General features: G+C 60.0%; 1 protein-coding gene across 4 annotated transcripts in view; it reads right to left on the bottom strand.

Moving 5' to 3' along the window:
* The window catches only part of LOC100464284 (lysine-specific demethylase 4B), a 104,182-nt gene that overhangs the window by 39,952 nt on the left and 40,989 nt on the right, over window positions 1-23,241 (bottom strand). For all 4 annotated transcript variants that reach the window (XM_034657575.1, XM_034657576.1, XM_034657574.1 and 1 more), the window contains 3 exons: window positions 19,860-20,035; window positions 18,883-18,997; window positions 14,518-14,711 (listed from right to left, as the gene is read on the bottom strand). In XM_034657575.1, coding sequence (XP_034513466.1) covers window positions 14,518-14,711; window positions 18,883-18,997; window positions 19,860-20,035 — 485 coding nt within the window. The remainder of the gene's footprint in view (window positions 1-14,517; window positions 14,712-18,882; window positions 18,998-19,859; window positions 20,036-23,241) is intronic.

Raw genomic sequence — 23,241 nt, 5'->3', positions numbered from 1 at the left:
GAGAGCAGAACAAACAGTGGGTGTGTGGACAGCCTGACGTCATCTGCACCAGAAAGACGCTCACAGCAGGCTTCGAAACCCACTAGGGTAGACTTGACCCTTGTCTGTGGTCCAGTAGCAGGAGCTCCTCCCCACAAAGGAGGTCAAACATAATCTGGGTGTGTGCTCACCACTGCCAGAATCGCAGAGGCTGACCCCGGAGAGCTGATGGGCTTCTCTGCGAAGCTGGTGAGGCTGGGGAATGCGACCGCTCATAGTCTCTGACCAGAGCAGGAGAGCCACAAACACACAGCAGGATGCCCCCTCACCTGTGAGCTAGTCCTCCAGTAAACGAGGTAAGGGGACCACCCTGTGATCTGACATGAGGGCCGGCTGACTTCATGATGCAAGCGTGGTGGGGTCACTACACTGGGTGTGAGCAGGATGTCCTTATTGTGATGGTAGGAGTGTGAAAGGAGCACTAATAATAGTACACTGGATGGCACGGGTCAACCAGGGCAGATGGTTACCCCACACACCAGTCTGGAGAAAGAAGACGTTAGAAAAAGCATCCATCAGACAGACTTGCCTTTAAACCAGGAGTAAAGAGGTGCAAAGGCCTGCACAGACAGACAGCCTGGGGTCCCCGTGCCCACTGGGACAGGATAAAGAAGAGCTGTCACCAGCCCAGTCTACCTGGAGGGGGAGAGAGGACCTGGCCTGGGGAAGGAGGGGACACTGGGACCCTGTCCCAGACACTCAGGAGAGAAACCAGAGCACGTTTCCAAGTTCCTCCAGCCCAGAGAGACTCCCGCGCAGCCCCTCTGGGTCACCGCTGCAGCAAGCTCAGCCTAGACTGCACAGCCCCCTCCCTGAGCGGCCGTTTGTCTGCCGGCAAACGGACACCTGCCCAATTTCTTGCAAGAAACCCCATCTTAACTTCCAAGGAACCTCAGTCCACGGAGAGGCAACCTCCCTCATTCGTCCCGGTGCCCCTTTCTGCAACAAATACAAACACTTGCTGGGGAGATGGGATCGGCCAAGGAACAGGGTGGCTCGTTCCCAGGAAAGAGCCTTACTGAGCCACAGCGGTCTTATCTTTAATGGATCGTGTTACGGGACAACAGGCAATGGAATTCCGTGTCTGGCACAGCAGTGTCAAGGATTTCAAATAATGACATTTTTATTGAAACGCACACAGGAGATAAACAGAGAAAACAGGGAGCCTCCGATGGGATGACCGCGCGAGGATGCCCAGTGAACTGGCTACTGGATGGAGACAAAGGGGCGCTGTGGGCGGGAGGGGATGCTGAGGCCTCTCGGAGGGCCCCAGCTCCCCACCTGTGCCGGCATCGCCCCACGGGAACCAGGGATGTGGAGGCGCTGGGCCCAGTTCACAGGTGGCCAGCCCATGTTAATTAAGAGAGACTTTACAAGGCGAGTGGTGTCGAGCCTGCCATTAAATCCCGAATTGGAGACATCGGATCCCAAGCGTCGGTTTATTTCAGACCTGTGAATTATTTTTGTTCTAGGACAGGACTGCAAATGTCAAGTCACATGCGTGCTTGTTTCTGAGGTGTTTGAAGCAGTGGGGGAGCCCTTCTCAGGTGAGGCTTCCAAAGGCAGACACAGAGGGTGCAGCCACCAGTCACGGCGGCGAAAGGAGACCAGCACGGGGACACGGTGTCGGCACAGAGCACCGCCGTCTCCCCCTGGAAGAACTGGCCTGATTTTCCGCTCATAAAGCAAGCCGGAGGCAGCCTCCCGTCGCACCCACACCCACGGCCCACAGGCCAGCTGCTCCGGCCCCCAGACTCCTCAGGACGTGGTGTGTGCTGCAGCGGGGACACCCCTGATGTGCTGCTGGTGTTGAAACACGCAGGCGGTGTGAACAGGCAGGAACAGGGGCAGGTCTGTGAGAGCACAAGGGCTCGGAAGGGACGGGGCTAGTGGCTCAACAGCCAAGGATGGCCGTTCCCTTTCGTCCGCAGCCGAGAGGAATTGGACAGGCCAATGTCAGTACCCAACTCGTAGCAGCACGAACCCAGGACATGCCAATAAGCTGGCTGGGGCCTGGGAGGGTGGCTGGGAGTCTAGCTCTTTCCACAGGCTGAGAGCAGTCAGGAGGACATCTTCAGTGGGGGGTGGGGGGGGCCTCAGGTCTGCTAAAGTCATTTGCCATGTCCTGGACACATCGGCGTTCATGGTCACACACACCCACAGACAGCAAGGCCTACTGACCCTCGTGTGGACACACGCGGACAGTGAGGCCTCTGGCAACCAGAGGTGGCCCTGGGTGTCTCCAATGTGCCCTCTTAACTACAGGGCTGGCTTTGGAGAGCACACAGGTTATACCATCTTTATAAACAGAGGCCCAGGGGCTCCAGCTTCCACGTGTCAGACCAGGTGAGTCTCAGCCTACTGTCCGGGAGTGAAGGGCACTCGGAGTCACTCCTAGGGTCACTCCAGGCCCTGGCGCTTCTGGGAGGATTGGGCTCATGCCTGGGCTGAGTCGGCCACCAGGCTGGAGAGAGCCGCTGAAGGAGGGCTGCTAACAGGTCTCGTTCTAGTGCTGCGGGCACCACCTGAGCTGGCCCACGACCGCCCCGCTCCGTCTGAAGGCCGCAAGGCCTCCCCACCTCCTGCTGCCATGCCAACGTGAAGGGGGAGCCCAATCACAGCCAGATTTTTAAGCAAAGTTGACAGAGACTCGTTCTCTCTCTCCGCACAGATTTGCAGGCATCTCCCTTCAGAGGAGCTGAAATCTGCCGGCAGCAACCTCACTAGCAGGAGAGAAATTTGCCATGGAAACCAGACCCTGCACGCAGACCCCAAATCTTTGATGGCTCATCTACGGTACCAGGCGAGGGGGCGGGGTGACTCCTGGCCAGGCTGGCCTCGTCTCGGCAGCGGAAGGAGGGGTCCCCACCACCAGCCGCAGACTCGGCGGCACAGTCAGTTCCCGATCCAAACGCTGCCGGGTGGGAGGATCTCAGCAAGGGAATTCATGCCCGGCGACGTTTCAAACAGAAAAACCAACAGTTTCTCAGAGGGCTGGGCAGAGAGAGGACTCCAACTACTCGCCTGGCGCTCTAGCCTGGGAGTGGGAGCTTGGGCCGCCCTACAGCCAAAACCCTGCTTCTCTTAATATACCCCAGTGCACATTACCACTCTTTGAACAAAAGACTCCAAAGTGAAGGGCCATCTGCTACTGCCAGACAAAGCTGGTGGGGTGGCGGGACAGGCCAGCGATGTCGGTGTCCGTGAGTGACAGGGAGACAGAGGATGACGGCCAGAGGAGCAGAAGGGCACTAGCCTGACCTTCTGGCCCCAGGTCCCCAAGTCCCACCCTTGGGCCCGCCCTCCCAGCTGACGCATCCTCTTGCTGGGACGTGGCTGAGGGGAGGAACTCATCCACCACCAAGCTTCCAGTCCCACAGCCCCGTGCTCCCGGCCTGGCTGCCCGCCCTCCTGCTAGGCCCCGCTCCACCGGCTGCCCAGTTCTATCTCTTCCCACCGGCCTCAGCCCTGCGGGCTTCCCTGACCCCACATGGGGGCGCCCAGCCACCGCCCAGCCTGGCCCAGCTCTACAGGTGTGGGGCCGCACCGTGAGCTCTCGTCCTGACAGGTAGTGTCAATCCCGGCACGGTCCGTGCTGGACCCAGAGTGGACACTCCATCAGGACGTGAGCTGACGCACGAAACACACTCCTCTCCCTTGTCCTCCCAGCCCCGTAGCTGGACAGTGTTGGCCAGGCTCCCTGGCTCTAAGTGTGGCCATGTGACCAGGCACCGGGCAGTAAGAGGTGAGAGGAAGCCTGGGGCTCTGCCTCCTGTGCCCGCCCATTAGGATTTCTGAAACACATCGTCCCTCTTGCCCCACCTAGACGCCCAGGGTGACCTCCGCCAAAGCCATGTGCTTAAGATGGCGGAGCACCCGCCAGCCTGGGTCCCCGAGTTCCTGTCTCCATCTCCCACAGGAACCCACCAGCTTCGGCTTGATTCAGGGACCGTTCTGGGGACTCTATAAGGAAAGAGTCCTTTCCCCCCCACACCTTCAAGTCCAGGCCACCTCTGCCACAGGACACACCCTGTCCCCAAGGCTGCCCCTCCAATGGGAGGGGCAGGGTGGAGCAGTGGCAGGGAATGTGGGCCGGGACCCGGACCCACCACTTCCAAGCGCCACGGCGCTGAGCAGGTGTCCGGCCAGCCTGAGCCTCACTTGTGCAGGGGGCAGTGTGGGGCTACAACAAGCATCCCCCGCGGCCCCTACTGTCAGGATTTCTCAGCGCGTCCCCGTGTGTAGTAACGAACTACGTACCAGCATCAGGTACAAACACTAAAGCAGCGTGTGCAGGTGGCCCAGAGCAGAGGGAGCCCGGACAATCATCCCCCGTGAACAGATGAACAGATGGAGGTGAACGCTTACAGCGGAAAACCCTACAGCCACAGAAATAAATGAACTCCTGCCACATGGAACAGGGTGCATCTTCCTCCCCAGCTCGCAGCCTATTTGTACGGCTCTCGAATCCAGCCACCACTCAGCCGCATTGCCTGGGGCCACAGACACACGTAGGAAAAGGACCCAGAGCAGCAGCAACAGGGGCACCATCGAGTCAGGAGGAGGAGAGGCAGAAGGACAGTCGTCAGCTCTGGGCAGGGAGGGGCACGGGGTGGGCAGTGCGGGGAGGTTCGTTTCCCGACGTTGCCGGGGTTACGCGGGGGTTGACTATAGAGTCAGCCGATAAACGGTACGTGAGTATGTATCTCCGGGCCATGTACCTATTTTGGACATTCTTTGCACCGTGTATAGTTCGCAACAAAGCGTTATGACGGACACTGTTCTCAGATGCCCCTAAGACACCTGGCCCCTGCTCACAGTGACTCCAATGTTCTCTTGGTGCTGCTGTGAGGGGTTTTTGCTGTTTTAACAAAGGTCCCACATCAGGACTACCCAAGATTACCCTGGGTGGGCCTGACCTAAGCAGGTGAGCCCTCAAAAAGGGGAGGAGCCTTCTTCAAGTCCGCGGTACCAGTGGGAGGCAAGCCCTGAGTGACCTCTAGATGCCGACAGCAGCCCAGGGCTCACAGCCAGCAAGGACATGAGAACTCACTCCCACCACTGTGAGGAACAGAACTCTGCCAAAGACTTAGATGAGACTGAAGGTGGACATTCCCCGGGGCCCACCGACACCTCGATTCCAGCCTCTGAGAGCCTCAGCTGAGGACCCAGCTGGCCCATGCCTCAGTTCTGACCTACAGAAGCTGAGGACCCAGCTGGCCCATGCCTCAGTTCTGACCTACAGAACCAAGAGCAAATAAATGTAGGCCGTGCGCCCCCTGGTTTGTCACGCAGCAACCGAAAACCAAAACCACCTCCACTCGAGGTTAGGAGAAAAGAAACAGATCAAAAATCCCTGACAGAAGAACGCTAGGATGCTCACACCCGTATGCTATGGCAGTGGGCACAAGGTGCTCTGTGCATGATTCTCTTCCCTTTTCTGATGGTGGAAGTTTCTTTTGTTTTTTTGTTTTTGAAGAGGACACTTCAAATGGAACAGCATGGAAACTAGAAAGAGTGACTTTGCAGGGGAGACACCTGACCGCCCATCTCAGCCAGGGGACCAAGGCCAACGTCTGCAGTGACAGGCCATGGTGACAGCACGCCCCCCCGAGATGGCATCAGGAGAAGGGCACTTTACTCGGGGGCCTTCCTCCCCAAACTCATCCCCCCAGTCTCACCACCAGAAAAACCCCAGACAAATCCAAGGAAGGGGCTTCCTACAAAACCCCTCCCCTATCCTCTGCGTCACTGTCGAGGGGCATCAAAACCCAGGGAGGTCTGAGAAACTGTCCCAGCCCAGAGGAGCCCAAGGAGACACGAAGACTCCGTGTCACATGGGACCCTGGCACAGAAAAGGGACATTGGGGGAAACTGAGGAAATCAGAATAAATCGTGGTTTACTAAGGATGTATCAATACAGGTCCGTTAACTGCAACAGGGTCCCAGCCCAGCAGAAGAGCCCAGTGGGGAATCAGCATGGGGTGGGGGTAGCATTTGGACTAGCTCCTCAGTGCTTCCATAAGTCTAAAACAGTTCTAAACACCAAAAAAAAAAGAGTATGCCACCAAAACAGTGGGTAAAGGGGCCTGTGACAACCACGGGAGGCACAAGGAGAACGCCCCGCGGCAGAGTGTTTGCCTGGGGTGGGTGCCGACACCCGGAGCCTGATTCCCAGACCCCACCAGCTGCAGTGCTGCCCGCTGTCCGGGCTCGTGGCGAGGCGTCAGGCCGTCCACAATACCAGAACCCCCACTCCCTCTCACTGGCTTGTGGAGGAGAGCATATGGTGAGATTTTTCCTTAGCAGAAGGCTGACCTTCCTCTGCTTAGCACGATGTTAAAATCACTTTGCATTCCCTGAACAAACACCGACTGTGTCTGTCCCCGCCAGCACGCCGTGAGAGGCGAGGAGCCAGCCCACAGGCACCGATCCCGCCGCCTGCTGAGCGGAGCCCCTGGGAAGGCGCCCTGAAACGCACCAGGTCTCCGAGGTCCTCTGATCCACCCCAAGTGGCACACAGCACGTGCTGTCACGTGACATGCTGTCAGGTGTTGCCGGAGCAGCGCCAGGCAATCAGACTTTCGGGCATGTGACACCGGAAGAAGGGAATCAGACAAACGAATGATCTGGAATTCGCACTGCGCTGCACCATGCCGTGCAAAGTTCTCCAAAACCGCCTGTCGTACTCGTGGTAACTAATGACGCAATCCCATCCTCGTGGTCTGATGACACCTGAGCCCCAGTTTGAGACGCAAAGGTCTCTGCAGCATCAGGAGTTAATTTGCCAAAGCTAAAATCAGCTTTCGGTTGTTAGGTTTCCTACACAGCCCTGAGAAGCAGAATGCTGTGGCTCTGACCAAGGGCTATGGGTGAGGTGGGTAAGGTGGCTCTTAGCTCCCGGAGCACCAGGATCCCGGTCTTCGGGGCACGGTCTGGTGGGGGTACTCCGGAGCACAGGCTGCCTGCAGGAGGGGACACTTGGTCCTTCTCTCCTACGTGCACGCCACAAATGCACATAGTCACGCGCACACACATCTGCACACTCGGGTGACCAGAGCCCGCAGTCGGGCGGGCTCAGAGAGGCTCCAGGATGCAGGACTTCCGGCTCGGACCAGGGAAGTTGAACAGGTCACCCCCCCACACACACCTGCTCCTCAGAAGGGGACGGCGGGCACACAGGTCAGGCGCGTCGGGACAAAGGACAATCGTCTCTGCTGCCGCAGCCACGGTCACTGTCCAAAGAGGAGACTCTGGAAGCCGGACCAAGAAGGCTCTCCCTGCCTGCCCACGGTCCCCGTGCAGCAGACGGGGCAGCTGAGTGCCACAGCAGGCCCAGTGGCAGGTGGCAGAGGTTTCGACCCAGAACCAACAGGCCGGGAAGCTGGGCCTCAGTAGGTCTAGCTCAGCCCTCTCAGGGCCGCACCTGGCCATTTGGGACAGTGGCCATTGTCCTGCAGAAGGGGGTCCTTCTGCCGGGAGTGGTCACGGGGCCCTAAGAGCAGGCCTCCGTGGCCCGGCGTGCTGACTCACATGCCGAGTGACCCACCTCACCCCCTTATCTATTCCCTTTAAATCACGGGGTTCCGACACCTCCTGCCTCCGTGGGAGTCTGCTCTCAGGGAGCTTCCTGCTCGGCAATGCTCCTTCTGTTGCTGTCTCTGCCGCCTCAGCGCAGGCCCTGGGGCTGCGGAGCGCGGAGCCTGGCCGGGTGCCCCGCACGCTAACAAGCCGCAGACGGATGGCCCTCCTTCCAGCGTCCTGGTGGGTCTTCTCTATCTGGCCTCCCCAGGCACGGCGGTCACACTGAGCTGCCACGGGGCTCTGTCCCCAGATGCCCAATGCAGCTTTGACCCGGGGTGGAGGGGGAAATGGAGGAAGGAGGGAGAGTGTCTATTTCCCTTCTGCATATTGCGCCGCTGACAAGACACAGTGCTGGGAAGCTGAGTTATTAAAGCCAATCTGTGAAGCTGTCAGGCTCCTACCGATCTCCACCCATATCGGCGCGGCGCCAAGCCCTCCCTGACGCCATGGGGCCTCTCGTGGGCCAGAGCCAGGCATCCTGTCGCCGGATGAGGGGCTGTGCCCGAGTCAGGGAATGGGGAGCCCTGGTCCTCACTGAGCCAGGCTCTCAGAAGCCATGAAGTCTCCAAGACTTCTCCAGGTGCCTCCTCCTTCAGGTGCTGGCCCTCTCCACCACGGGCCTTCGCGGCTGCTGCCCAGGGCAGCTGCACCTGACTCCATCCACCAGCTGGACTTCTCAGTCCCAAGCTCCCTGGGGACTAAGCAGAGCCCCTCAAGGGGCCTGGCTCAGCACTTGGTGCAGCAGCGCCCCCTGCAGCCAGGCCTGGGGAGCCTGCTTTGGATACCAAGAAGGAAGCAGGGAGGCAGGCAGGGAGGCAGGAAGGGAGGCAGGGAGGGAGGCAGGGAGGCAGGTGCCTATCCCTAGAGGCTCACTGGGAGGGATTAACGGATGCGGGAAGGAGCTGCTGCTGGGAGGTGGGCTGATACAGGCTCAAGTGGGCCTGCAGGGAGGTCCTGAGGGGCCAGGAAGGCACACAACCAAGGGGCAAGGGAGCAGCCCACCAGCCCCCTTCCCCAAAAGAGCCTTGCTCTGCCTCCCTGAGCAACAGACCCACTGATCCTGGGCCCGCACGTCCAGCCTCTCCCCCGCGCTGCAAGAGCAGGTAACAGGGGAGCTGACCAGCATCTGCACCCACAACGCTCTTCCTCTTTGTGCCCCACGGCAGGGAGCACACGTCCTCAAATGCACACGTGTGCCCACACTCGTGCACACATGCCCACACGTGCACACTCACACACATGCACGTGCGCACGCACACAGGCCCCCACAGTAGCACGTGCAGGCAGAGACAGCCGTGCTCCCTGAAAGTCAAGCTTCCCGGCAACAAAAGAAAGGCCGCCCAGTCCCTCTCCTGTGAAACTCTCCAAGGGAAAGTGCCAAAGAAAAACTCTAGGTGCAGCTGCGTCAAAAGGAAAAATTCCCAGTGCGCCCCAGGGCCCTGCTCACTTGGGCTTCTTAAAGGTCAGAGAAGTGGAGTTCTGGTACCATCCCCCCCCCACCTCCACCCCCTCCCCAGACTCTGCTTAGAAGGATCCTTTCATCACGCCCAGAAGGGTTCATGAACTGGGGGGCTCCATGCCCTTTGTGGGAGGACGATCCGAGAGGCCCTCTCCCCAGCCCCCCTGCAGGGAGCCTGCACGAGTCAATCACACGTGTGTGCAGGCAGGCATGCGTGTGGGCACACGTGCGGATCTGAGCACGTGCTCCCTGCCGTGGGGCACCAGGAGGACCTGAAAGACCACATCCCAGGCAAATAGAACCAGGAGGGTGGGAGGGGCTGGGGAAGCCTCAAGAAAACTGCTGGAGACACAACTCCAGGGCCAGCGCCCACCACTCTGAGGGGCTGCTGCTGAGTCATGGGCCTGAAGGCCAGGGTCAGGGCCCAGACGCCCTGCAGGGAACGCTGGCTGTCCCCACCCAGGGGCCCTGAGCTGCCCTCCTCCACCCCACCCCTCGCCCCCGCCCCACGGGCACAAGATAGTGGCAGGGAAAACAGGAGGGGATGCTGCCAGAACGCTGTGTGGGTGCGGCATCTGAGCCAGAAGGCGGGCCAGGCCGGGGGGGGGGGCGGGGGGGCCATTCCCATATTTTCACATTTCCCCACTGCGAGCTCGCAAGGCCTGGGACCCACAGGGGCTACAGCGTGTGGGGAACGGCTGCGGGGGCCATCTGGTGGAGGGGTCCTGGGACAGGCCGTGGGACATCGCCTCCAGCTCAATGGCCACCAGGGGCTCCAGGTGGGCCTGGGACGGTGGGAGCCACTCCCCGGACGCCGAGCCCCGGGGCACTGCCCCCACCCCCGGCCTCCGAGCCACTTAAATCAGGGTAGAATCACACAGCCTTCCCCGCACGCCCAGGCCCACGCGTGTCCGCCCTCCTGGCCTCGCTGACCGACCGGGCCCGGGAAGGCCGGGTAGGGGGTGAGTTGCAAGTTTCAGGTCTATTTTAAATCGCCATCTCAAAAGGGATTTTGAAGCACTCAAAGGCTTCAGATATTCTTAGCCTTGCTGCCTGAGAGCACCACCTAATGCCGGCCTTTTGAAGCAATTCCATGCTTTTATCGACACCAGGCTGTTCGCGCCGCTGCGACACACAAATCACGCTAGCGAAGTTGCAACGGACCCAGAAAGGCTCCACAAAACGCTGTAAACCCGAGGACGTCGACACTTAAAAAAACTGCTACCGAAATACTTGGAAATGGTTGCAATTAAGCTGCTGCAGGCGCGGGAGGAACGACGCAATCAGGGAAACAGGCGCGTGAGCGCGATCTGCTGGGGAGCAGTCCCCAGGGCCCCGGGCAAGGGCCCCCCAAACCACCAGCCCAGGCACCCAGGCACCGCACCCACCCCCGGGCTGGTGTCAGGGGTGCCCCAGAGGGGTCTCGGCCCCGAGGACCAGTTTTCACGGACGTGGCACCAGCACTCCAGGACCCTGATAAGCACAGGGCCCCCTCTTTGCTCCAGGCCCCTTCTGGGGGCTAGGGACCCAGGGTGGGGGTGCGGGGGAGACCGAGGGTCCTACCCTCACAGGGTCCACAATCTGACGGGGAGATACGCCAAAATCACACATAGCTGGTACGAGGGTGGGGTGCCCTGCCAACATCTGGGGCCCCCACCCGGGTCCTGGGGAGAGGGCATGGTGCCGAGCTGAGCTGCTGGGGCTGGCAGAGCCAGGAGCTTGGCAGAGGGGGGTGGGGGAAGCCTCAACAGCTGGATCCTACACAGCTGCACTGAGAAGCTTCTTCCCACCGGCCACACTCAGCATGAGGAACCCCATGTGTGATCCCATCCCCCTTCAGGACCAGAAACCAAGACCAAAGTCAAGCTGCCTTCCAGAACATTCTTTCCCGCAGATGAACCGCTGCTATGCCCGATGCCAGCCTTGCCGACTGCTGCCCCAGTGCTCTCAGGAGTGGGCTGTGGTGAAGGGGCAGAAGTGGGGGGGGGTGGACAGCAGGGGACAGGGGTGCTGGGGCTGCGGTCTGGAGAACCCCAAGCCGCTGGAGGCAGGAGGTGAGCATGCAGAGCTGGACATCAGCCCTGCCTGTCAGCTGCCCCATCAGCCGGGGGCTGCTACCCCAGTGCCCTCTACTTTGCCTCCCTCGAAGCCAGCCCCCTGCCCTCCCCACCCTGGCCTCGGGACTGGCCTGGCCCAGCTGCCTCCCTGGGCTCCCCGGGCCACTTCCCAAGTCACCCTCCCTGTGACCCTTGCTGCCCACCAAAAGCTCACGCTTTGCCCCAAGTTGCCCAAGGCCACCCCACCCTCAGGCAGGGCCATGGCTGAAGCTCAACCTGCCTTTGGCTGGCACGTGCCAGAATTCAGCAGTGGCTTCTTTTATTTGTTTTGTTCTGTGTTTTAAGGAAAAGGTGGGTTTTCTCCCTTTCCGAACCCTCTGGCTGGTAGACCCAGGCCAAAACGTGGGTGTCCACGGGGGGCTGAGCATTCCCACAGCCCGCCCCAGCAGTCTTCACTCTCCTCCTGCTGCCGCTCCCAGGGAGACTCTGGGGCCATCACTGCTGGGGTCCAGGAGTCCATAAAAAGGATGGAAGAACCTGGGAAATTACCATGGGCGCCAGGAGCGGCTGCCAGTGCTGAAGGGTGGGGGCGCCATCTAGTGGTGCTCGGGGAACCGCGCGGGGCCAGGAGGGGACATGGTGCTGGGAGGACAGAGACACCCCATCCCCTCCACCCCCAGCTGCCCCAGCACTAGAATCGTCCAGACAAGTGAGCTGGGACCGCAGCACACACACGCTCATCCATCACAAACACACGACTGCACACTTACACACACACTCACGGAACTTATGCACACCCATACTCACACATAGATTTGTGCACCTTCACAAACACGTATGCACCAACATACACGAATACATACACATATACACTTTCACGTATACGTACGCACAGTCACATTCACACATTCTCACACGCACGTACTAACACATACGCACTTGTGCACACAGCCCCAGCCTGTGGATCTGTGCAGGGAGCGAGAAGGCTCCTCATCTGCGCTCAGCCTGCCACGGCCCATGCGGAGGATGCCAACCGCTGGGAGCCGGCAGGCAGAGCCCCCAGGGAAGGGGCACAAGCACCTTGCCTCACAAGCTGCACCACCAGGCCCTGCTCACAGCTATGGGGTTGGGGCAGAGCATAGCCCCTCTCCACGGGCCTGGACTGGGGCCTCCACGGGCCTGGACTGGGGCTTCCATGGACTTGCAGCCTGGCCTGGCCATGGAGATGGAGGAGAGGGGATGGGGTGACCAAGCGGTCACTGGGACCTCCTGGGCAGCACTGGGGTGACACTGCCTACCAGAACATGCCTCCACCCACGTGCTCAGGACCGCTCGGGGGGTGAGATTCAGGCCTTTGTGCAACGGGCAACACCAGCCCTGTCAATCTCTCTCCAGATTTTTCCTAAAAGGTGAAGAGCTCCCCGCTAGAGGTTTCAACGGTCAAGACCTGCCGCAAAGCCAGAGACAAGTAGACCGAAAGCAAGGAGCCGTGGAATTCTAACAGGATCCCAGCAAACGCACGAGGTAACAAAGCAGCACAGTGCAAAGGTCAGAGGGCCTGTGGCCAGCGGGACGGCGGCCCCAAAGACGTCCACATCTTCATCACCACAGCTTGTAAGTATGTCACCCCACAGTAAAAGGGACTTTGCAGGTGGGATTAAGTCAAGGCCCCAAGGTGGGGGTGACCCTGGGTTCCCGGGGGACCCGGCATCCTCTCGAGGTCCTCACAAGAGGGAGGCAGAGGGTGGGAGTCCCAGAGATGGGCAGACCCCACGCTGCTGGTGGTGAGGATGGAGGAGGAGTGGCGGGCCAGGAAAAGGCAGAAGCCGGGTCTCCCCTGGAGCCTCTGGAAGGAACTGGCCCTGCTCATGCCTGCGGTTAGCCCAGTGCAACCTGAGTCAGACTCCTGACCTCCACAAACGTCAGAGAACGCACGTGTGTTAAGCCGCAAGGTTTGTAGTCACTTGTTACGCAGCCCCTGCCATGTTCGTCCCCCACACTCCTGCATCCCTCCCTGTCAGAGCAGGAGCCCGCTGCCACGGCGCAGGGCCACGGTTCCACTGCGTCCCCCTCAGAGGTGAGGAAAGGGTGGTCACATAGCCAACACCTGGACAGGGAGGCCTGGCTTCCCCCCTGGGGCCTCCTGCTGGCTTCTGAGCCTTCTGCTCCGAGTGCCTGCTCCCGCCCTCCCTTAGCAAAGGGCTCCGGGGTGTCCCAGTGACTTAATGGGAGCGGGGGTGGCCTTCCCCCGTGCCTGTGGGCACAGGCTCAGCCGCTCGGGGGGTCAGCTCCCTGCTGGGACACCAAGGTGAGTGGCGCCTTAGCCAGGGTTGGCCTGGGTCCCCGACTAAGCTGGGGCCTCTGTGCCCCCGCCCCCGCCAACAGACACAAGAAGGCACTTGGCTGAGCTCTGGAGTGCCACGGCTCCTGGGGCCCCTGCTTCCCCTCCCACTCCCTCTGAGCTACGATGATTACTGTAACAGAACCTTCTCGGGGCGCCTGGGTGGCACAGCGCTTAAGCGTCGGCCTTCGGCTCAGGGCGTGATCCCAGCGTTGTGGGATCGAGCCCCACATCAGGCTCCTATGCTATGAGCCTGCTTCTTCCTCTCCCTCCCCTGCTTGTGTTCCCTCTCTCGCTGGCTGTCTCTATCTCTGTCGAATAAATAAATAAAATCTTTAAAAAAAAAAAAAAAAGAACCTTCTAAGACAGCTGAGAAGAGGCAAGGAGATGTAAAGGCCCAGCTCAGAAATCTCTGCTGGAAACCACACTGAACAAAGGCGGCCTTGCACAGAAGGCAGCTCCGGCCTGTCCCGCCAGCGGAAGCTGGATGTGAAGGGGGGGTGCTCGGCTCACAGATTCCAGAACACAGATCGCACTGAACGTTCCACCCGGCCTGCCAGGCCCATCGCTCCCAGGGTGGCCTTCAGGGCGCGAGCCCACTTCAGCCCTGCAAACCCGTGGTTGGCCCACACCCCTGACAGCAGGGGGCTGGCAGCTAATGCCGCCCCTGAACCTGGAGGCCACAGGGGAAGCCAGGGGAGGCTCAGGGCTCACAGCCACCGCTCCCCCCGGGCCCACAGCCCCAGGAAGAGTCCCCAGCACGACAGACACTCCACGGACGCCGCCCCCACGGGTGCAAACCATGAGCTCCGGGGAGCAGGAAGCTCGTCTCTGGGGACACACACCCCCATCACCAACCAAGGCTGCCCCTGAAGCCAACCGGGGCTGGGCCAACAGATCACAAGCCGCTGGAGCCCACAACTTTTGCCTGCCCGGCCACAGGCCCCACCCTGTCCCCAGGGGGCCACCCACACCGGCTCCCCTGAGGAGCCCTGGGCTGCCCCTCCCCACGGCCTGGCTGCTGGCCGGACACTCACCAGGACTTGGGCTCCCCGAAGTGCAGGTAGTTGATGCTGTAGAGGTCCATGTCCTCCGTGTGCCAGGCGAACGTGGTCTTCCACATGCCGAAGTACAGGTAGGGCGTGTTGACGCCCTCGATGATGGTGCCACACTCACGCTCCACCATGTCCAGGATGGTCCGCAGGCTCCCGATGTTCCACTGGGCCACATCCTGCAAGACGGCAAGCATGCAGTTGGTGGCAGGTCACCCCCATGGGCCGGCGGGAGCACAGGAAGGCTACGGGGTGGCCCCCGCAGAGGGCCCGAGAGCTCGCGGTCAACCCCAAACCTGCCCACGTCAGAGCCTCACCCACTCCAGCGTCTGCAACCCGGCGGGGGCTACTCCCACCCTGAGACACCAGCCCCTAGGCCTGGGCCAGGCAGTCAGGCAGCCCTTTCTCCGGATGCCACGCTGAGCTGTGCATTAATCACAGGCAGCGAAGGCCACGCTGTGAAGGCTGAGGTTTGGTCATGAATAATTAACATGCCTCAAAGTCAATGACATGGAAGTAGGAAGACAGTCGTGGAGCGGGGGTAGCTCAGCAAACGTGCCAGACAGTCCTTCCGGCACCTTCTGCCAGAGGAGACAGGGACGGTTTTCGGAACGAGGCAAACGAGGCCAGAATCCCTGCCTGCTGGACTCATCTATTTCTGATGCCACAGACAGGTCCCATCTTGTCATGAGAGCTCATAACACATCAATCCATTTCCGGCCCCCGGAAAACCCTCCACGTCTGCTGAGATGCTGAGTGAGCGTCAGCATTCTCTCTGGCCCAAGCCCGCCCTGCCCACATCCCACTCATACCCTCCCCGTCACAACAGGTCCCTGAACCAGGGGTTGGTCCTGGCAAGGTGAGCCCCTGGCAGAAGCCCGGAACATAAGCACAAAATCACAAGCACTCAAGGAAAACAAAAACAGATAAATTGGATTTCATCCAATCAAAAACTTCTGTGCTTTAAAAAAAAAATCAAGAAAGTGAAAAAGAGAACGCACAGAAGGGGGGAAAATACACGTGAGTCATCTATCAGGTAAGAGACTTGTGTCCTCTCTGAAGATCTCCTGTAACTACAACAGAAAAACAAATAACCTGATTAAAAAATGGGTAAAGAACCTAAATGGATGTTTCTCCTTAAAGAAGATATACACGGTTCACAAGCAGGTCCAAAGATGCTCAACGTCATTAACCCACAGAAAACCTCAAATCAAAACCCCAGTGCCAACACCACGTCACGCCGGGTAGGACGGCAGGGTCACACAGACAGACAGTAATAAGTGTCGGGAAGGAAGGGGAGGGGGCAGGGACCTCAGACACTCCCTCCTGCTGCGGATGGGAAACGGGGCGACCTCTGGGGGAAAACACAGACCGTTCCTCAGAAGCTAAACGTGGAACGAGCACGTGAGGAGTGCAATTCTACACCTAGGGACGTGCCCGAGCAACAAAAACATAAGTCTGCACAAAGACTTGCACACGCACATTCACAGACACATGACTCACCATGGCCAAAAAGTGGAAACAATCCAAGTGAATGGTTAACAAACGTGTCCACCACTCAAGGGCAGGTCACTGGGCGCAGACAGGAGCCAGGTGCACACACGCGCTGCCCTGGGGCGGACCCCGAGCCCATGGGACGCTCAGGGAGGGAACCAGACACAGAAGGCCACACGGTGTGTTAAGTCCACGTGTGTGACATGTCCAGAACAGGCTCCTCCAGACGGGAAAGGGGCTCGTGGGGGCCGGGCAGGGGATGGGGAGTGACTGCTGATGAGGAAGGGGCTTCTTTTTTGGGCTCATGAATGTTCTGGAATTGATTGTGGTGACGGCTGCACAACTCAGTGAAATACAGTAGAAACTGTTGAATTGTATGCTCTATGTGGGGGAACTATATGGTGTGTGAATTACATCTCAACAATGCTTCCTTCAAAAAAGACGCAGTAAGTCAAGACAATGGACAAATGAGCGAACAATCCCCACAAGCACTAACTTCGTAGAACTCAGTGGAAAAGAGCAGCCCGTTTGACAAACAGGCATGTGACTCCCCACTCGTCCTAAATGCAACTCAAGAACTTCAGCTCCCCCAACCTGCCGGCTGTTGGGGTCAGATTCCCTTCCTAGAAGTCAGGATCCGGAGTCCAGGAAGCCGAGCTGCAGGGCCAGCGCCGGCCCACAAGCTCCGGAGTGTCATCCCAACTGTGGCCGCGCCAAGAGCACCGATGGCTGAGACTGTGCACGGAGAGTGGGATGGGACAGGGACAAGGCTCCCGGCTGCTGAGCCTCAAGGTCCCCACCTGAGGCAGGGAGGAGGACAGAACGTCACAAACATCAAGAACGGGGCTCCCACAGGGGCCCCAGGAAAATCGCTCTCCTCGTGCTCTTGCAGAGCAGGGGTGCAGCAACAGGGACACCCACTGCTGGCCTCCTGCCAGAGCCCTTCAAGGAGGTGCCACAAGCCCAGATGGAATGGGGACGGAGGCAAGGCCTGATATGGGGCTGCCACGATGGGTCCCTCTGGGCCTTGGCAACCTGACGTGGGAAAGGGGGCTTGGGAAGCTGGGCCCCTCTTACGGGCCCAGGAAGCCCTTGAAGCCAGCACAGAAATGGGGAACAGTGGCAGCGCAGGCGTCTGGAGGAGGCACACAGGACCAGCAGCCACCACCCAGGTGGATGGACCCAGACAAGCCCCAAAAAGCCCAGGAACACGGCCCCACTATTCCCTACTCAATCTGCCAGAGGAATTTCTACACCTTGAGCCAGGCGCAAGGGCAAGCTGGCTCATGGTGCCGAACGCTTCTGCAACCATAAACAGGGCAACCGCTCACAGTCCTGAAAAGTTTGAGGTCCTGGGATGAGCCACATGCCAGCTGAGGTGTGCTGGGGGCAGCGTGAGAGACTGGGCTGTGCCCCCTCATGTTAGATGTGTGTGTGCCCACAGGGCCTCTGGGACCCTGTCCTCCTGTCCTCGTCACACCCAAGGTGTGCATGCAGCTCTGCCCTCAGACTGCACGCTCATGAGGATAAGGCCTGGCCACGTGGCCTCAAAAGCTTCCAGCTGCTGTGGAGTCAAGGCCAAGTGGATGAGCTCATGGTCCCAGGGAGAAGCCCAACCTCCTCGTTCAGGACACCCTTGCTGAGGACAGCCACACACCTGCCATATCCCTTCTCGCGGATGGGGACACCGAGGTCCAAAAAGGGGGAACCAGGGCCAGGAGTCAGCTTGGTCCCTGACCTCCCAGGGCGAGGGCGTCTCCCTCACGTTCAGAGGGGTGAGCTCCCTTTGAGACTGACACGCCCTTGGTGCCCAGCTCAGAGGAACAAACCTGCCCCCACCACAAAGCAGGACCCCCTCGTTGGAAGACCAGTGGGCCACAGGTCAGACAGGTTCCCCAAGCTGGGCAAACTGCTGGGACCCATACAATGGTCACATCCTTCCAACACCTTTTGGGAAATACAAATGACTGCCTGTGCTGATGGGTTCAGGAAGGTCCTGACCCTTCTCAGGAGGGGGCTTTATTCCCACCCACACCAGCCCCACCCAAGCCCAGGACTCAGGAGGCACCCCCAGCTATTCTCACAAGGACCATGGATGAGTGGACAGAATGTTCCAGCAAGAGATGACCTTCAGAGTGATGATTCAGGGCAGGGGGCAGAAATGACAGCTGAGGGGCCACCCTGGGGAGAGCCCCAGGGCAAAACACATGCAGGAGAGAGTCAAGCTTAAAAGCTTAGAAATCCATCAGTCTTGATAGATCCACCCCAGGATTAACAAAGGGCCCATAAAAATTAATAAACTGCCCCCTAAAAGAGTGTGGGTCCCACTCAAACCCCCATCTGCTAACAGCAGCACCCCACGGGGCCTCAGCATCACGTCTCCACCAGTGTCTGGTCTATGCCCCTGGACAGGCCAAGACCAGCATGAGGCCCCTCCGTTGCCCCAGGTACCCCCAGGGCCCTCCTAGCCCAGCCCAGGGGCTAGAACTCAGGGCCCCAGGGCTCCCCAAAGACACAGTGAGAGGAACTGGAGAGGAAAAGTACTAGACGAACTAAGAATAAGGAGGCCCCTGGGAGGTCAGCTGCAGGCTACCTGAGGTCAGATCAGGGCAGGAGGGGCTAAAAGTTTCGTACGAAAGATTCTGCAGATCAGAAACACCCCTAGGTCCCTTCTTTCTTCACTGAGACTCGACATATGGCTGTAACCAGAATCTGGACAGAACGCCCAGCTAAGCTGGCCGTGGCATGGTAACATCTGGGTTTCATGATAAAGTCCCCTTCACACGCCTTTCCCTCCACTGCTTACCAGGCGTCCCTCATTGCCCCAGAACCTCTCGGGGGGCCCTGGGTACTCACGTCATCATACAAAGAGCCACTGATGTCAGCCCCGTAGATGGGAGAGACAAAGGTAAGGTTCTTCCAGTACTTGCGCTCCAGGTCATCGAAGTCCTGGTGCCGTGGGGTACAGTACCTGGCAAACGAACAGCACAGCAATCATGGCCATGGGGCTCACCCCTCCGGGGCGCGGTTACATGCGCGCTCTCCGTCCCCACCTCGGGGCACAGTGTGGAGAACGTGGATGTGGCCCTGGGAGAGCGTTTATTTGGGGCTGAGGGGGGTACGTGATGGGCAGTAGGCCCCCCCCCCGGAATGACGCCCACTTGTCCCATCTTGTCGGTCACCAGAGCCTGGGGCACCCGAGTCAGAACACACGCCGGGGACAGCTGGAGCAGGTGAGGGATGCAGGCTCTGGTTCTCATCAGCCCTCTGCTCTGCAAATACCAACAGCACCGACCAGAGGCCGGGCCCTGTCTCGGGGGCCAGGACGGCAGGACAAGGCAGACGACGCCCTGCTCCTGTGGATGCTTATGTCTGAGAGCAAAGAGACCTCTGGAAAGGCACACACTTCAGCAAGCGAGGGAGGCTTGGGGAACAGAGAACAAGGAAGAGTCGACACTGGAGGCGGGCATCCAAGTAAGCCCGGGGTGTGTGCCATGAATGCCTGCCTGCAAATGCACCGGGATATGCAAGGGAATGCATGAGTGTGCCTGTGAGTGAACTAGGAAACAGCACTTGGGGACACGTGTCAGGGAGCCCTTACCCAAGGAGATGCCATTGGACCAGAGATGTCATGGGAAGGTGTGGGGAAGCACTCCAGGGACGGAAGACAAGGACCAGTCCCCACCGCGCCCTACTCTCTCTGCACCCCCAGAGTCAGGAGCTGCCGAGGGCCCCACTGCAGGGGGCCTGGAGGCCCTCAAGGTGTGGTTCCACCTCAGAGACCGGGTTTTAGGGCCCCCCCCATGACACCCGCCTCACCCCCAGCCACGTACTTCTCGCTGTTAGCCAGGCGGCGGTACTCCCCAACCGTCATGGCCTTCTTCTGGATGTTGTACTGTGTGAAAAGGCCTGACTGGCCCGTCACCACCTGCTGGATGGGGGCCGGGATGACCACATCGTCGATGTCATCATACGTCTGCCTGGGCTTCCACTCCTTTGGGGGGATGATCTGCGAGATGAGAGGAGAGTCAACGGCGCCTCCAGATAGGAGGACAAACTGCCCTCCCCCAAGAGACCGGCGGCGGCTCCCTGGGAACGCGTCCGGGCCCCACACCACAGGGGCACCGGGAACCATCTCCACACTTCCTCAAACTCCCAGGTGGCCTGTGGGGGCCATGGGCACTACCACTGGGGCGCAGCTGTGCTGGCCCCCCAACGCCACCCATCGGGCCCTCTGCAGCTCAGCCCTGGCTCTGAGAGGTAGGAGTGGTAGCCCCCCAGAGCCCAGGGGCCGGCCCCGATATATATGTGCGTGATCACAAATAGGCGGGGGGCTGGGGCTCCCACGCTCTTGCCCGGTCAGGTGCTCTGCGGCCACACCCCCGGCTGTGGAAGACAGCACTGCGAGCCTGGCTCAGGACCACTGGGGCCAGGCTGGGAGGCCGGGACACCTCTAGAGACAAGCACAGCTCTGGGTGCCGGGGAGGACACGGAACAGCAAAGCTCCATGGCGGCCTTCCACTGTGGGAGCAAGCAGATAGTATGATGCGGTAAGGGATAAGAAACTAGAAAGTGGGGGGCGCCTGGGTGGCACAGCGGTTGAGCGTCTGCCTTCGGCTCAGGGCGTGATCCCGGCGTTCCGGGATCGAGCCCCACGTCAGGCTCCTCTGCTGGGAGCCTGCTTCTTCCTCCTCCCCCTCCCCCTGCTTGTGTTCCCTCTCTCGCTGCCTGTCTCTATCTCTGTCAAATAAATAAATAAAATCTTTAAAAAAAAAAAAAAAGAAACTAGAAAGGGGACAAACCCTGAGTGCAAAGAACAGAGAAGTGCTGGCGAGGCACCAGAGGCAGGAGGATGATAATGCCACAAATCCAAGTGGACAAGACCTAAGAAGGTCACTTTAAGGAACAGTGCGACCGTTTCACGGTGGCAGTGGGGCCTCCAGGCGACCACCCCCTGCCCCTCTCCAAGAGAGCCCCCAGAGGGCCTGCAGGAAGGGCTTCTGGGAAGGGCTGCGCGGGGTGGGGAAGCACTGGGTCTCCACGGAGTTTGCCCGACTCGCCTCGTGGCCCTCCTGCTTCCCCTCCTCCGCTGGGCGTGGCCTCTGGACCCAGCCGGGGCCTCCTGGGTGCCCAGCTCCCTGCTGCCAAGGCCCCTGGGGCCAACACAGCCGGTCTCTCCCAGTCCTGGGCAGGCGTTGCAAACAACAGCTCTCCTTCCGGGGCACCCAGCGAGCCACCCAGCAGCTTTGGGAAAAGGAACCAAACCAACCTGTTTTCAGTGCGGCAGCCAAGAACTCTGGGGAGGCCGAGGCCGAGGCCTCACCCAGCTCGGGGCGAATGAGGGAAGAACACCACACCAACGCCCAGGTGTGCCCACCGCTTCCAGAACGGCTGAAATTCATTTGCCATTCCCAAGGATTCCCCGAGAGACATCAGGGCAACAAAACGTTTTGCTTGGCCAGGAAAACACTCATTCTCCAGGTGCCAGTCGACAACAGAAAGGTGCTGCCCCCACCGTCGGCACTCGTGGATTTACTGACAGCACACAAATAAGTAACAGCAGCAGTAAAAGGAAGTTCCAGAGGCTCTCACCCGGGCTGACCCTGCTCCCAGAGGACACTGGGCCATGTCTGGGGACGTCTGTGGCTGTCCGACAAGAGGCTCCTGGCATCAAAGTGGTGGGGCCAGGAACGCTGCTCAGGCCCCACAGCGGCCCAGGACGCCCCACAGGAACGACCCACCTTGACGTCAACGGAGCCCAGGCCGGGAACCCTGATTTACGTTAAATGAGGAAACAGCTGCTCCGTCAAAACTCTTTCTGGGGACATGCCCTCCCCCCACTCCCTGGCCACAGCTGCAATAAGCCACATGGGTGTCCATGTGTGGTATGAGGCCTCATGACAACGGGGTGCTGGGGGCAGCCTGCGGGTCGACGGTTTTCTTAGATTTCAAGTGAGAAACCTGAAGAATCAGGTGATCAACCAACCCACTTGAGGCCGGAAACGCAAAAACTACAAATGAAAGGGCCGGTGGCCCCAGCGTGGGAGACGCTCTCGCAGAGGAGTGGCGTCTGGGCCGAAGGGCTGTGAGCCTGAGCGGCTCTTTGGCCACGTGGGCGGCGCCTCCAGTGGTTCCTCCTGCCCCCACACGTGCTCGCAGGGGAACTGGGACTTCACCCCTCCAGTTCCGTCCCATGAAGCCCGCCCAGGAACCAAGGCTGCGCAAGGAAGCAAACACGTCACTCCCAAAGCTTCGGCTCCCTCCTGAGAGCCCTGGGCCCCTCTGCTCATCTCTCCCCCTCACAGGCGCTGCTGGGTACAGACACCTGAAAACTGGAGAAGGACGCTTGGGGTGCACGAACTACACTTGTGCGGACACCCTAGGCAGGTTCTGAAACACGCACGTGACGGAGAGCCACTTCCAGCGGGTCTAGGACCCCAAGCCCTTGGGAAGATCAATGTGCTGTCGCCTGATGCCCTCAAATCTCTGCGAGACCAGGGTCTGAAGGGAGGCTCTTGGGCGAGCCACCTCTAACGGATACCAGCGGATGACATCTGAGCGTCCTGACTGCACCCAGTGCCTGGAGGGCATGGCGTGGCTCTGGACAGACCCTCCCTCGAAGCTCCTGGAGGGCAAGCCTCAGCCAGGGTGCCAGCAGTGGACAGGCCACACTCCCCAGGTAAATGAGGCGGCACCAGGCAGGCGGCTCGGGGTGTCTGAGCAGCTGGGTTAGAAGGTGTGGGGGACCCTGTAGGAGGGAATGAAGTGAGGGGCCAGCCTCTGCCCCCAACACCTCCCGCTCCACAAGCCATTTTGCAGGTGGTGGGACAGGTGGCTGGAGGCAGTGCCAGGGCACCTCCTGCCTGCAGGGACAGTCCTTAGGGATGCAACCAAGCACCGCAGAACCTTGACCACTCCTGCAGGACCCAATGCCATGCCCCTGCCTGGCTCCCTCCCACCCCAGCGCTTCCCAAGCAGCATGGGGGGGGGGCGCAGCACCGGCCTGAGGGGGCAGGGGGATGCACAGAGCAGCCAAGGAACAAGACGGGTGCCCTAACAGCCCCAGAGTGGGGCCCCCCACACCCTCAGAGCCTCTTCTGGCTCTGGACCCTGGCCCCCAGCTATACCTGCTAAATAGCCACCCCCACCCAATTCCACGGGCCCTACGCAGCTTTTGTGGGGGGGGGGAATTCAGCTGTGATGAGACTGAAAACC

This window comes from Ailuropoda melanoleuca, chromosome 4, assembly GCF_002007445.2.
Source record: "Ailuropoda melanoleuca isolate Jingjing chromosome 4, ASM200744v2, whole genome shotgun sequence".
In the NCBI taxonomy this organism is placed as follows: domain Eukaryota; kingdom Metazoa; phylum Chordata; class Mammalia; order Carnivora; family Ursidae; genus Ailuropoda; species Ailuropoda melanoleuca.
The sequence above is the reverse complement of the archived record's forward strand: the minus strand, read 5'-3'. Positions and strand labels throughout refer to the sequence as shown.